The sequence below is a fragment of the Stenella coeruleoalba genome, assembly GCF_951394435.1.
Source record: "Stenella coeruleoalba genome assembly, chromosome: 19".
NCBI classification, from domain to species: domain Eukaryota; kingdom Metazoa; phylum Chordata; class Mammalia; order Artiodactyla; family Delphinidae; genus Stenella; species Stenella coeruleoalba.
Window position 1 is genome coordinate 29,321,640 of NC_137165.1, and position 15,422 is coordinate 29,337,061.

Consider the following 15,422-nt stretch of genomic DNA (forward strand, 5'->3'; position numbering starts at 1 on the left):
CTGTAATATGGCAGGCAAAACTAAGACAATACACAATATACATAGGTAGGGGCATATTACTTTTGTAGATGGCAGAAACTGACGATAAATAAATGAATATAGCCTTCCAATTCCAACTGTGCTTTTAATCTTCTAGAAGTAGTAGGTGCAGGAAGGATTTACTAGTGTCCAAAAAAAAAAAGGCTTTTGCCCTTAATTTAAATCATTGTTGTTCTAGGGAAATTTAATTTGGGAAAAAAAAATGTTTTTCTAATTAACTGGAAGACTGTGTGCTATGCAAACAATAAAGATTCTTGTTTGAAAGTAATGCATGCCCCTACTCCTAGAACTACCAAGGGAATTTAAAATAAAAAATGCAAGCAGCTCCAACCTCGTGTTTTGCCAGAGCTAAACAGAATTCCCAGATCCAGAGTTTTCACACGTCATTTCCCAATTTAAAACCCACAAGTGTTGAGTGGGTTCATGCTTCAGCAAGACACATCTTCTCATCTCTAGGAATGACTGCATTTGATCTTTTTCTGGGTTTCTCGGCACATCCCTCTCTCCCTCTTTCTACTTATTGTGCTATGGTTGGCCTGAAAGGTTAGAAACTGCACAATTAGATGGATCGGGGAAGATTTCATAATGCTCTGGTGCTGGGCTGGGCAGTCGAGCCAAATTCCATTCATTAGCTAAGGCGCCGGGGTGAGTGTGGCCAGTAAAAATGCTGTTTTGGTTCCATAGAAGTGCTGATAGGGAACAGGAAATAAACTTTTATTTTTGGGGGTCCTTAGAGGCAGTATGGACAAGTGAGGAGTCTGGGATGCTGGGAATCTGGAAGCCAGGAATTAATCTCCATCTTAACTACTTACTGGGCAGCTCAAGCAACTTCCGTTCTCTTTTGACTGTATTTTTTCTAACACTGTTTTCTTATTCTTTAAGTAACAGCGTCAGATTTCTGTCTACCTTATTCTTCAAGCATTCCAAAGTCATGAATCAAGTATTCAATTCACGCAACATAAACTGAGCCACCTATACTGTGCTAGGTGCTGTGATAGATGCTTTGGAAACTGGTATTAATACAACTTGGTTCATGCTCTCAAAGAGCTTATAGACTAAAGAGGAGACAGAGCTCTTAAATACGAAACAATAAAGCAAGTGCAATGTAAGAGACATGTTAAAATTACTATGGGAAAGCTGGCAAAGGAGCTTCCCTTGGAAAGCCAAGAAAAGCTATGGTAAGGAAGGATCATTGAACCAGGGGTTTGAATGAAGGGGTAGAAGATTTTGAGGAAGGAGAGCATATTATAAGAGAAAACAGCATAAGCAATGGGTCTGAGGTCGAGTGACCAGTGAGGCTCAAGTGGAAAGCTTGAGTAGGGCCTGGGCAAGAGGCAGGAGGATAACTTTTACAGTCTGTCCTCCTGGTGTGTGAAGAGGATAAAACAACTCTAGACTTTGAGGCATTTGAGATTTGAGGGAGAACCTGGACAATAGCAGTTTTTAGATTTTTTTTTTTAATCAACTGAATAGAAATTAGATATTGCTGCAACGTTATCTCTTTATGCCTTTCCTTTTGCACAGTCTTCACCTCTCAAAAAGCTGGCCTGAAGAGTGTTATCACTCTGCAGTTACACTGAAGAGTGTTATAACTCTTCAGGGTTTGTTCATCACACAGTCCACACCATGAGGCTTGAAATTTACCTGCACTTTGACTAAGTTCTCAGCTTGCGTGCCCTAACACTTCCAGTTATGAATTTTCTACTCTTCTCACTGATTCTGGGACATTCCTCCTCACATTATAGACTTCAGATGACGAGGGGAAACCTTCTGGAGCTCTGTTTTCTTCTTAAGCTTGGTCTGTGGTTTATAACAGCTGCCATCAGGAAAATGGTGATGGTTCAGGTAGAAACTCTCTTGCCCAACTGCTCTACATTTCTAAAGCTTAGATAAAAATGAAATACTTGTTAAAATAACAGAACTTCACATTTAAAATATTCATAGCTATTTGATACACATAGAGTGAATCACAGTTTGAGCCAGAGCCAATTTTTAAGAAATACTAACACCTAGGTTTTGTCTGGTACCTTTCTTACTAACGTTCAACTGCTTATGAGCCACTGCATGATTGAACCCTGCTTCTATTTCCCAGACCTAAGTAGAAACAGTTGCCCTGATCTTTATCTTAAAACTGTAAGTCTTCTATAGTTTTAAACTTCATATACATGGCTCCAACCTTTCAGGGATTTAGAGCAGACTTATAAGTGATTTTTCTCATGGCTTTAATATTAAGTCTTTAAACTACCTACACATAACTTTCCAGAGAGACCATGCTAAGTTGCCTTCTTAGAATTCCCAGTTGGCTCTCAAAGTGATTCTGGCTCATTCTATTTCCAGAAGTGAGCAGAAGCTCCTTTCTTTATGTCAAGAGTCCATCAACCCAAGGAAGTACACAGAGGGAAAAAACTATAGGTTGCCCCAGAATAGACTGGCCATTCCAACATGGAGAATTTTTTTCCTTCCATGTAGATCTTCTCTTTCTCTAGACCCTTCCCCCTTTGAAACCTCGACATATTATAAGATCTAATTAGACTTAAATGGTTAAAACTTTCTATTAACTCCTAAAGAAGAACACACCTCCCTACAAACCTGCTTCTATTTGTTTTTGTTGTTGTTGTTGTTTTTGAAGAAGCCAGGCCCTCTTTTCCACCTGAAACATGTTTTGTAGAACTATTTCAATAGAACATGACAGGGGCTTCCCTGGTGGCGCAGTGGTTGACAGTCCGCCTGCCAATGCAGGCGGGTTCGTGCCCCGGTCCAGGAGGATCCCGCATGCCGCGGAGCGGCTGGGCCCGTGAGCCACGGCCGCTAAGCCTGCGCGTCCGGAGCCTGTGCTCCGCAACGGGAGAGGCCACAGCACGGAGAGGCCACAGCAGTGAGAGGCCCACGTACCGCAAAAAAAAAAAAAAAAAAAAAAAATAGAACATGACAGCTTTCATTCAAAAAGAAATTGTTGTTTCTTCAGAAATTTTAAAGATTGCATCTTTGAGCAACTTTTCTTTAATCATTTCTCAAATAATCTGGTCTTGTTCCCACTAATCCCTAGCTCTTCTTTTGGGATGTACCCTGAATCCTTAGCCTGAAATCAGAAGCTCTTGATCCTCAGTCTTGGGCTTGGGGCTTCACCACATCAGTGAACCATGCATGTCTCAATGGCAACCAAAGATATTTTTGTTTCTAGAATTTTCCTATATTCTTTGTTCTTTCTAGATGTCCTTGCACATGTGCTACTAATTTTCATTTTGTTTGTGATAATTCCCTCAACGACTGCTCTTTTTTCTTTAGCTTAAAATAATATGCAACACTATTCTCTGATTACAAACCCTCTCTAATTTGACCTTAAGAAACTTGGCTTTTTCAAGAGCTAGTAGCTCATAGGCATAATAAAACAACTGGGGAAAGAAGTATACATACATACCTATATATATATAACACATATATTAAAATACATACATATATATGTTTCAGAATATGTATTTATAATAAGGTATAGGCTTGATTTGAGAGTAAACATACAACCTTAATCATTTGATTCTAATTAGATTTTACAATATGCCTAAGAACTTCAAAGGGCAAGAGTCTGGAGAAGGAGAAGATTCACATGGAAGAAAAATATCTCCATGTTGGAAAAGCAGTCTATTCTGGATGTGTGTGTGTACATATGTATATGCATACAATAAAACAAATATATATGTAGTTGATGTGTACAATATTTAGTAAGCGTTTTCTGTGCACCAAGCACACAGATCCAAGTGTGGATCTAGAGAGGGAAGAAATGACTAACACTTTTCTTATTCTCAAATTTCTCACAATCTAACGAGAAAAGGAAGCATAATATATGTGTAATAAATCTTGTTTTTATATAAATTAAGGACTTTGGGAACACAGAAAAGATGTATTTAATCAATTATTCCTGAGGAATTCAGAGCATTAGTAGGGTTTTGACAAGCAAAGGTTGGAAGATGAACACAAGACAGAGGCATACAAATGCACAGAATGACAAACAGGTGACAAGGACTTTGCTTTGGGAAATGGCAGGACATGAGGATAGTAGAGTAAGGCTGGGACTACATTATGAAGGTCTTTGAATGCCTTGTTAGGGTTTAACTTTACTTTGGAAATCAACTGGACACTATGAAAAGATTTTATGAGGAGAAACTAAACAATTAGATCTGCATTTTAAAACTATAATTCGGGCTATAGTAAGAAGATTGTATATAAGGATAAGGAGATGAACAGAAATATCAATTAGAGTTTATCAATTAGGCCTACAAAAAAATCAATTGCAGAGTTCATGCTCAGGATTATAAGGGTCTGCTCTAGAATAGCTTCAGTGTGAGGAGGAGAGGGAAATTTCTGGGAGACATTTAAAAATAGAACCTACTGGGTTTAGTAATCAACTGGTTGTGAGGAATTGGGGAAAAAGAGGAAGCAGGATGCACTGAGTTTTGGGGTTGGTTGACTGGATGTGTGGCAGTGCTAAATGAGCTAAAATTAAGAAAAAAAGAGGAGAAACATATTTTGGTAAGGAAAAGTACTTAATGGAGTACTTCCACTCAAGTGGAGTGGGGACACTCAGGTGGAAATTTACAGAAAGAAGTCAGAGCTCCAGAGAGAAGCTAAACCTAGAATTACAGTTTTAAGAGTCATTGTTGGAGCCATAAAAGTGGATAAGGTCACTACCTGGGACAAGCATGAATGAAAAAGGAGCCAAACCCTCAAGGAACAACACATCAAAGGACAAAGAAAGGGAGGAACCAGGGAGAGCCTGAAAAGAGGGAATCAGGAGGCAGAAGAAGCAGAAGACAGGGTGCAACCGAAACCAAGGGGAAAGAAGGTTGCAAAACACGGGGGGAGGCCAAAGTGGCAGGACTTCCCAAGAAGAGGCTGTTGTGGATGATCAAAGCACTAGGAATTTTAGGAGCGCAATTTCAAGAGAGTGAGGATAGCAAGCTAGATTCCCAGGAGCATAATGAAGAGAAGCAGATGAGGCAGGGGCAGCAACTCTGAACAGAGGGATTGTGTGACTCTAGGGGAACAGCAGGATTTAGAGATGGTTTGGCTTAATTTTGAAGTATTTAAGTGTCATAGAGAATATAATTTAAATCTTAAGGCCTATAGCTTGTCATCATGAGGTTTAGAACATGCAGGCCTTGTCTTCCATGTGACGGAAGCTCCTGCTTCATTTAGGATTGCCTCAAATCCTGCCATGTGTAAACGGTCACTTAAGACCCTTTTTACTGATGATGTACAATTTCTCTCTCCTGATCACGGTTTTTTCAACCAGAGGAAAATGTTATGAAAGAGCGTGTCTCACAGTAAAATGGGGTGTTACAATTTGGGTGTTAAGATTTAACTGTGAATGAACACCCACTCTGGGGACGTCAGGTGTGTGGGGACCACCAAAGAGATCAGCCACAAATCCCAAATTCTCCAGCTGAAAAGAAGCCTAATGAAAAAGCCTGGAAGGCAATATCAGGGAGGAGAATGAAAGCCAGGGGAGCAGCATACGACACACTAAAGGAAGAGGTGATTCCAGAAGGAAAAGGAGTCAAATTATGTGGAAGGAAATGAAAGGAGGCTTCTTCATTTGGGATGAGAATGCCCCTGGGAGCTCAAAGTAGCACACTCAGCAAAATGGTGAAACAGAAACCAGACGTGGGGAACAAACAGAAGGTAATATCCTAATGAGCCCTTCACTTCTTACATGAAGTAAATAACATCTTCTATATACAATGAACTTTTATATATAATGTGCCTGCACACGTGTGTCTATATACATATATACATACATACACATTAAGGTATATTATTCACTGTTGAATGATTACTTTATTCCCCGCCTCTGTTTTAAAAAATAATGGTGAACTTGGAAACTGACTTATGCCGAGGAGAATTGTTAGATGTGCCAATACAGGGAAAGGAGGGTAAACTTACTGTTTTTGAGAGAGATTATATGCTAGAGTTTCTATGATGCTTCTTGGTAGATGACTATTCTCTCTTTCTTTCTTTTTCTCTTTCCCTCCCTCCCTCCCCCTCTTCCCCCCTCCCCTTTCCATCCAGTGGAATGGAGCATGTCTAAAGACTTTTGTCCTTTGGCTGGAGAAATCATCATGGAAAACCTGCAGACCCTGAGATGCACAATCACAGGACTCACAATGGTAAACACCATTAGACTTCCCATTCCCCTACCCCTGATGCTTGTGCTGGGATATTCACACATCCCAGCAACAGCCAACGCCCAGTCCTCTGGCAACAACTGCCACTCGTTAAGCGTGCTATGTCTGGTACCCATAATCTGAACCCCACAAAGGAGTGAGCAGACAGCATGAACCACTTTGTAAGCTGCCATGTTCTACAGAGATCAGAAAAAGACTGGCCTCATGCAAGCCTTGAAAGCTGCTGCTTTCTGGATCGCAGTCTAATCTTTGGGGAGGGATCAAAGGCTCTATGAGATCCAATTCTGACTCCCTGTCTGATGGTAAAAATAATAGCTTCATCTAACCCTCATCCCCACAGCCTCAGTTGAGATCAGTCATCAATTGGAGTCACACAATTTCCTGAGAGAAACCCTTTTCCCTTGATTAAAAAAAAAAAAAAAAAAAAAAAAAATCTGCCCAAATGTGCTTTCACAGAAAAGAAACTATATGTGGTGGCACTACATTTCTCAGTAACCTGAACCAATTTAAACTGTGAATGAAAAACTGGAACAGACTGTGCTTATTTGTTTAACCAATCTAAACTTAAGTGTTAATTATTTATAGAACTATAAACCATATAAGCATATGAAATGCAGAAAATAAAAACACCTAACAAATCAGTCCGGACTGGAACAAACCCTATATTTCCTCAAACAATTAAATGCAACAAAAGTGGATCATCAAAATCTTTTCAACTGAAAAAGATTTTAAGTAAACTTAAATTAAACCTGTACCTTTTTATCCAATTCAAATAATTAATATCTTAGGACCTTCATATGTGAGAGGTAGAAGGAGAATTTTCTTGTTGTTTTCCTAAAAGGTTAGTCAATTAAAACAGTTATCTGTAAAGCATAATCCTGAAGCCCAGAATTAAAAATCTGTGTTAGGTTGCACCTCTTCAAGTTTGAACCAGCTTATTCTAATAGAATTCTTGGTGGTTGGGTCACCATCACAGAATCTTAACTTTTAGTCTTACTTACACATATACACCAGGGGCCAAAACCGTGGATTAGCAGAACGAACAAACCCCTGAATGGGTGGCCCCTACAGATGCTATTGTCATCTGACTCCCAACCCTATAGCTCACATGATGGAAGAGGGGCAGAGAGAACCCGAGGGAATTTCCGCTGCTTAAAAGAAAAAGTGATATGGTGATAAAAATGGAAAACTCTCCATAGAGAGGTTCTCTAATATTTGAACTAATTTTTTACAGGGATTAAGGTTTTGCAGTTGGTCATCCAATGAGAGCAACACAGACACTATCCTAATCACATAAAAGCCTAGAAGTAGATTTACACTTCAGAGAATCCCCATATCCTTGAGGTACCTAGAAACCCATTTTTAATGTTATAAAAATCAAGTTTACGATATGGTAGGGCCAATACTATTAAATCCCTAGCAAAGGCTCTACAACGATTGCTATTTTTTTTTAACTTCAAACACCACTTTACAAATTTTGCAAGCAATGCTTTAACAAGTGCTGACTCCTAAAATACCCCTTTGGGTTCATCAGAAAAAAAAAATTCCTCAAAGCAAAAATATAAAAGCATAAAACATTTTAAAATATTATAAGCAAACAAAAAACAACTCCTTAATTCTTTTTTTAAATTGAAGTATAGTTTATTTATAATGTTATATTAATTTTGGATGTAGAATGTAGTAATCCAATATTTTTATAGATTATACTCCACTTAAAGTTATTAGAAAATATTGGCTATATTCCCTGTATTATACATTATATCCTTGTATCTTATTTATTTCTTACCTGGTAGTTTGTACCTCTTAATTCTCTTCTACTATCTTGCCCCTCCCCTCTGGTCACCACTAGTTTGTTCTCTACATCCTGAGTCTGTTTCTTTTTTGTTACATTCCCTAGTTTGTTTGTTTTATTTTTCAGACTCCACATATAAGTGATATCATACAGTATTTGTCTTTGTCTGACTTATTTCACTAAGCATAATAACCCTCCAGGCCCACCCATGTTGTTGCAAGTGGCAAAATTTCACTCTTTTTTAGGGCTGAGTAATAATCCATTGTGTGTGTGTGTGTGTGTGTGTGTGTAATCACATCTTCTTTATCCATTCATCTGTTAATGGACACTTAGTTTGCTTCCATACCTTGGTTATTGTAAATTATGCTGCTATGAACACTGGGGTGCATATATCTTTTCAAATTGGTGTTTTGTTTTCCTTGGATAAATACCCAGGAGTGGAATTGCTGGATCACATGGCAGCAGGTCTATTATGTTTTTGAGGAGCCTCCATACAGCCACAACTCCTTAATTCTTAATGTCATAAAACATTAAAGCATATAAACCATTGTCTTAATAATGGTTTTAAAACTGAAGTAGCATCAAAGAACTAATTTTTAAAATGTCTGAATAACTGAGTAAAGGATATTTATTGCAGCATTATTTATTTAGCATAAAATGTGGAAACAATCTAAATGTCCACTAATGAGGGATTGGTTAAATAAATGACTGTGTTTACCCAAAGTGAAGTACTATACAACTACTAAAAGAATGAAGCAGATCTCTAATTATTAATCTGAAAAGATGTTCATTACAACTTGTTGATCTTGTAAAGCAAGTTGATCAGCTAGAAAAAGGTGATAGTAGTTGCCACTGGGGAGGAGAGAATAAGGAAAAAGAGGTAAGGGTGAGAAACTGCAGGTTTTGGTAAACCTTACAGAACTATGACTTAAAAATTGGTGTATAATGGTTTGGGGAAGGTCAGGAAAAGCAACTATGATATTCCAATTTTGAAAAAAGAAAGCACAAAGAAACTAAGAGGGCACCCCAAATATGTTTATTATCATGTAAAAACATAATAGTCAAGAAAAGCTAGAAAGTTAAAGTATGGGTAGTGGGATGAACAAGTTCATCAGACACAGAATAAAGCTTCTAGGGTAAAACTGACTAAATAAAATTCCCAACCCATCATTCTCTCTATTTCGATACTTTGCAGGGCCAACAGTATTTTGTTCAAGTCTCGGCTTATAACATGAAAGGATGGGGACCTGCTCAGACCACGACACCAGCATGTGCCTCTCCTTCTAGTAGGTGGTGGCTGTGAACTCTCTCAAGCCTGGCCAGACTCCAACTCCAATTCCATCCTCAGGATGCCATTGCCATTCCCTCTCCCCACTGCTTGGGACTAATAAGATGTTCTCAGAGTAGCATCTGGCCACATAATGAATGATTCCTCTGCAGAAATGTTCCCCTGGGAAGCAACTCAGTGGAATGAAAGAAGAGGGAATTTGGAACCAGCAAGACTGAATTTGATACCCATTATACCTTTTATTAGCTGTGTGACTTTCAAAATTTACTTAAAGTCTCTGAGTCTCAATTCAACATCTGTAGAATGGGTCCGATCATACCCTTCACAGGGCTTTTGTGGAGATGTACTGAAATGGCACAGTAGGACTGGCTGGCCCAGAGTACACGCAGTCCATTTTAGACCTCACCTCCCCTTCTTCACCAAAAGTCTAGCAAATCTTACTTACATTCTGTCAGAAGAAAAGCTTTCTTATCAACAGGCACTCTGATACACTCTGCCACAAACAGAAATCTATAATATTTATTATGGTGGCTGAAAAACCCAGCAAAGCCCCTTCTAATTATCTTAAACTTAATAATTTATGTCTGGTGTATTTGGCAATTCTCTATTAACCAGAAAATTTAATTAACAAGAAGAACATCTCCAGACATACTACATGATAGAGTTTTCTGCATAATGAACCTATTGTTCTGAATTATATTTTATTTTAAAAATCTTCACTAATGGGATCATTTAAAATGGTATCATACACTTCTTGTGAAAGTGCAAACCGCTCCATCCTTTGTGGAACACAATGCACCATATTATATCAGCTGCTATAAGAACATTCGTTTCTTTTTCCCTATAATTATACATCTAAGAATCTAACCTAAAGAAACAGATGCAGACACACAATCATGAACAAATATGTGCACTGCAGCAATATATTGATATAGTGAAATATCACGTGTGGTGGGGAGAACAAATATCCAATATTAACTCTGCGGTTAAATAAAGTATGATATCTATAGATCCATACTATAGAATAAAATGCAACCCCTAAAAATGGTGTTTTAAGAAATGATCCATTGTATAGAAGAAATTCTTAGAAGTTTTATGTAAACAAACATCATAATTTTTTTCATATAACATTTAAACTGTGAGTTTGACTATAATTAGGTGGGGTGTCTGCATATAACTATTAAAATTTAACAGCAGATATTTGGGTTATGAGATTATGGGCTCTTTAGTTTCCTATTTTATATATTTTTGTATTTTTCAAGTATTATAATAACCCTTTGCCCAGGAAAAACCATGAATCAGGTGGTATGTTATGGGCTTTCACATTCAGTGTCTCACTTAATCCTGACAACAGTCATTGTTCCCATCTTGTGGCTAAGCATCATATTATCATCTGTATCACCATCAACAGCAGAGCTAACATTGATAAAACTCATTATATGCTGCATGTTAATCTAAGAACTTTACACAGATTAACTCAATCTTCATAACAGACCTGTTAAGGTCTGTTATGAAGATTGAGGTGATTTTTATTATTTTACTGATGAGGGAACTATTAATATTGAGGTACATACACGCATACATACAGCCCAACAACAGAAAATTAGCCAGCACTGAAGTCAGGTCCAAACCCCATGTTCCTTGCTCTTAACCACTATGCTGTCCTCCTCCTCTATTAATAAGGAAATTAGGATTCAGAGAGGGTGTTGCCTTGCCTGGGGTCACAACTTTGGTAACATGGCTGAGCCAGGATTCAAGTCTGAACTAGTCAAGACTCTGCTGTGGTAGCTAATGCCCTGCTATCAGGCAGACAATCAGACCAAAAGCCAGCCAACCGTTCCTGACTACTGCCTCTGGTGGATTCAGCTAGCTAAATCAGGCCATACAGAGCCTTGGACCACAAATACCAGGCATCTCTAAGACTCCTAAGTCCCCTAGCATTTGATGATTTAACTATTCCAGTCTTACTTGGACATCTTTCTTACTGAAGACTTACCAGAAACACATACGGGGAATATTGGAAGATTAAGATACTTAGGGAACCCATCTCATTCTACGGGGGTAAAAAGAGTATGTATTTTTGGAGATGGAGGGATAGAAGGGATAGAACAGCAAAAAAAAAAAAAAAAAAAAAATTAGACCTGAAGGTGGGTCAGAGGGAAACCCACTCCAAACGCAGACCCCATGCAAATTCTGATCTGTATGATGTATTTACTTATAAACACCAGATGTCCCAGTTCTATAAACTTCAAGTTCTAGTCAGACACTCTCCCTCAGAGCCCATTTGAAGAGCTCTCTCCAGAATGAAAAGAACAGTTGTCCAAGTCTGGGAAGAGTTACTTATTACTTGGTAATTAACGTAGCAAATGGCAACACTTTCTAAAACAGCACATTTGATTAGTAGGGGTATCTGGCAAAGAACTGAAATCCAAACATGTCATTACAGTCACTGCAGACATGCCATGTCACTTGGAAAGAACAATATAAAAACACTCTGGTTCTATTTATAAACAGACTATGACATTGTGATGTAACATATATCAGTATTCAGATATTTACTAGAAGACAATGTATTCTAACATGACAGAATAATTGGAAATTTGGTAATATGTTCCAATAAGCTATAAAACTTTTTAAAGTATTTTTACAAAAGGCCTGAATGTGTTTTTATAGACTTATGTTATATGGTATGGTACATAATAAGAGAAAAGGACTCAGACAGGCTTGTCTGAGTTACGATCAGGAAAGCCCTGATATCACCAGTGAATGTAAGCTCTGCACTGCATTGCAATTCAAGTGTCTCGTTACCAGAACAGTGAACAGTATTATGTGGCATGATCTGCTCTTTTCCTACCACACTAAGTTTATTCCTGTCAGGCTCCTGATTTCTTAATATATTTTCAATTTTCTCCCTCATCCCTAAAGTCTCCTATTTTATGTAGTCATCAGAACCTTCCAAACATCTACGAGAAAGACTCATTCTTTCCAAAAACCTTGGCATCATGTCCAGTGCTCACTCGGGCTGCAATTTAGCATTAGCAATTTTCTAATGTACCATAAAGTCATCAGCTCAAGCTCACCTCTGATGTAATAGGCCTCAGCTGAAAGAGCCAGGTCCACTTCATCTCCCCCTGCACTGATGGCAGCATTAACACTCATTAGAATGTATTAGCACGTTCAGGGCCATATAGTAATTCAGTCCCCCAGGAGTCTTACTCAAGCCAACAACATTGCTCATCTTATCTGAGTACTTCAGATACATTCATCCAACTAAGGAAACAAACTCATAACGGCCTCTGGGAATACATGAGAGCAATGTTTATTCTCACTGTGTCCAGATACCAGGGAAACTATAGATAGTCCAAGGGCCACTTGGAGTTCGTTCCCTCAAACATTTCCAAATTTCCCAGTAAAAGATCTTTCCTAGCCCATCCTACGTGAACACCATCATGCTTCTAGTCACAGTGCCTCACCAACATTTAATGAGCATCTCCAATGTGCCCAGAATGGTGCTTTACTTACAGTATTTCTTTGAAACCACAAATAACCTAAAAAGAGACTCAAAAGCTCACTTTACAGAGAAAAAACCTGAAGCAAAGAGAAATTAAGTCACAGTTTCTGCCAACAAAGAACAGAGTCCACAGAAAGCACCTATGCCAATTCCCTGTCTCCAGAGTTGACCACAACTAAGCCACACCACACAGACTCCAACCAAACTCTGACCCTCCTTCTCAAAAGAAAACAAAAACAAAAACATGTCCATGGTATAAGGAAATGAGCACTATACGGAGGGTCGTGAGACTATGTTATAGTCCTGGCTATGCCACCATCACCACCAAGCTGAAAAATTTAGAACTGGAATGGTTATCTCTGGGCCTCAGTCTTCTAAGAGGTAAAATGAAGAAGGGTACATGGGGGAAGGTGGGAAGGAGGAGGAATTAGAAAATCTCTGAGGCCTTCCTCTTCAAAGGGAATTATCTGCTAAGGTTAAGAAATGATGTTTCCATACTCACCACTCAGGAAGTTAACTTTCCAACAATGACTTCCCTTCTTTTTAAGTTATTATCTACGTAAGGCTTTCCACATAACATTGCACTGGATAGCTAATGTACCTCTCATCTAATCCTCACAAAAATCCTGCAAGATAGGTACTATACTCCTTTTTCATACTACGGAGTAGAGGCCCTGTCAGTATAAGTAATTTGTTTTACAGACACTGAGCTAGGAATCAGAAGAACCAGGGCTCAAACCCAGGTTTATCTGACTCCAGAACCTGCATTCTTTCTAACTATGTTGTCCTACTCGGCCTTGGATGGACCAATGTGGAATGCTTTTACCTAACTTTAACTGTCATGGCATCTGCTTAAGTTTCTAAACAAGGGAGACTCCATATTTTAAAATCACTCTAGGTGGAGGGAATTTGAAACTTGTTCGATTAGAATTTAAGCCTCAAATATACTTGTGAACTAACGGGCTTTTCTCGAAAAGAATGTCTAGCAATTTTAGAGAAAGCATTTCAACCAAGAAGCACTTAAAGTTGTTGCTTTTGAAAGATCCAGAAAGTAAAACCAGGGGAAAGAGAATAGGGATGGACTATGAAATGACTGACCTGCCGAAAAAAAAATCTAGAGTTGGAGACAGCAGAATTATAATCTTGACATTAGTCCCATACGGGTTATTACTCTTGATATCATTATAGCCAAATGGAATGAAAATAGAAGGGGGAGAAAAATCTCAGTGGGTATTGCAATTTAAATTTGCCATGTAAGCTAATACTGTATATTTAGAGACTGAGCAGACAGGGTGGTTGGTGGCTCGGAGTATGTGCAGGAGTTGCTGTGCCAGCTAACCAAAGCAGACATTCATTAGAGCAAAATGTAGATTTCCATTTCTTGGCATCTGACATGGGCTCTTTCCTTGGAAAGAAATGTCAATTTGGCCAAAAGTGTCAAACCTACAATAAAAGCATTGGGACCGTGGATTTCATCTAGTCTGCACATTCCCACCCCTTTCTTTCCTACTGTGAAAATCCAGTGGCGACTTGGGGTGCTGAGTGGAGAGGTGACAGGGAACTGATTAGGACACAGACGCTGAAAAGGAGGGTAAGGAGCTGGGGGAGGGGAAATTGGACTCCCAAATTCTCTATTTTCTTTTGGCTTTCAATTACCATTTTCTCTTGCCTTAAAACTGCCCAACTCGAGAAACCAACCACAATTGCTGTTTTGCACAGGGCCTGAAAAATGGCAGCTTCCAAACCCTTGGTAATGCCTGCTAGTTGTGCAAGTACTGGGTGCTCATTCACACAGTCTGTGGGTCGTATGAGCAAAACTCAGCTCCCGAGGCAGTGCAGGCAAGAGGCCTCGCCTACTTGAAAATTTTACTCTGTTTGTTTCTTTTGTTCAATAGACTGGAAAGACTGTGACGACAGAGCGCCTAGACACAAGGGACAGAGTGAAGTTTTGGAAGGTCTGCTGCAGCAGGTCCGAGCCCTTCATCAGCATTATAGTTGCCGGGGTAAGGATAAAAATCTGTGCTGGGCCATCGACTGAGGTCTCGGTGGCGCCGGTAATTTTAGCAGTTTCCTAACTGGGTCATACCTTCTCATTCATCAGGGAGGGAGAGAGATATTAATATTTGTACATCTGGAATCACTTTACAGCACTATCTTACTTTAACCCTTCAGAAGAGACTTCCCTCTCCCTTCCTTCCCTTCCTCTTTCTTTTGCACCCTCACTCCATAGGAACAGTTTGAAAACAAGCACAGGAAAAATTGCAGCTGCCGTTAGTTCCCTTCCCTTTAAATTGTACCTTCACAAAACTTCTCAGTGTGCTGAGTCTTCGGGATATTCACGCTCAAACTTTTCACCTGCAACAAAAATTCTGTGAACATCCCTGAGGAAGCACAACCAATTATAAAAGCAACAATAATATTAAACTTCTGTGTACATTTATTATAAAATTTACATACAATTCACATCCAATATCTCTTTTTCAATCCTCATTTTGGCAATTATCACTGAGGCTAAGTGACTTGACCAAGGTCACAATGCCAAGAAGAGACAGAATCAAGATACCAACGTAGGTTTTCTGTCTCCAAGCCAGTCTTCCTGCCACACCTCGTTTT

General features: G+C 39.0%; 1 protein-coding gene across 1 annotated transcript in view; it reads left to right on the forward strand.

Annotated features, from left to right (window-relative positions):
* The window catches only part of ANKFN1 (ankyrin repeat and fibronectin type III domain containing 1), a gene marked incomplete at its 3' end in the record, with an annotated part of 139,010 nt that overhangs the window by 62,504 nt on the left and 61,084 nt on the right, over nucleotides 1–15,422 (forward strand). Inside the window, exons 5-7 of the mRNA XM_079904546.1 lie at nucleotides 6,103–6,200; nucleotides 9,206–9,296; nucleotides 14,705–14,812. Of these exons, the coding sequence (XP_079760672.1) occupies nucleotides 6,103–6,200; nucleotides 9,206–9,296; nucleotides 14,705–14,812 (297 nt within the window). The remainder of the gene's footprint in view (nucleotides 1–6,102; nucleotides 6,201–9,205; nucleotides 9,297–14,704; nucleotides 14,813–15,422) is intronic.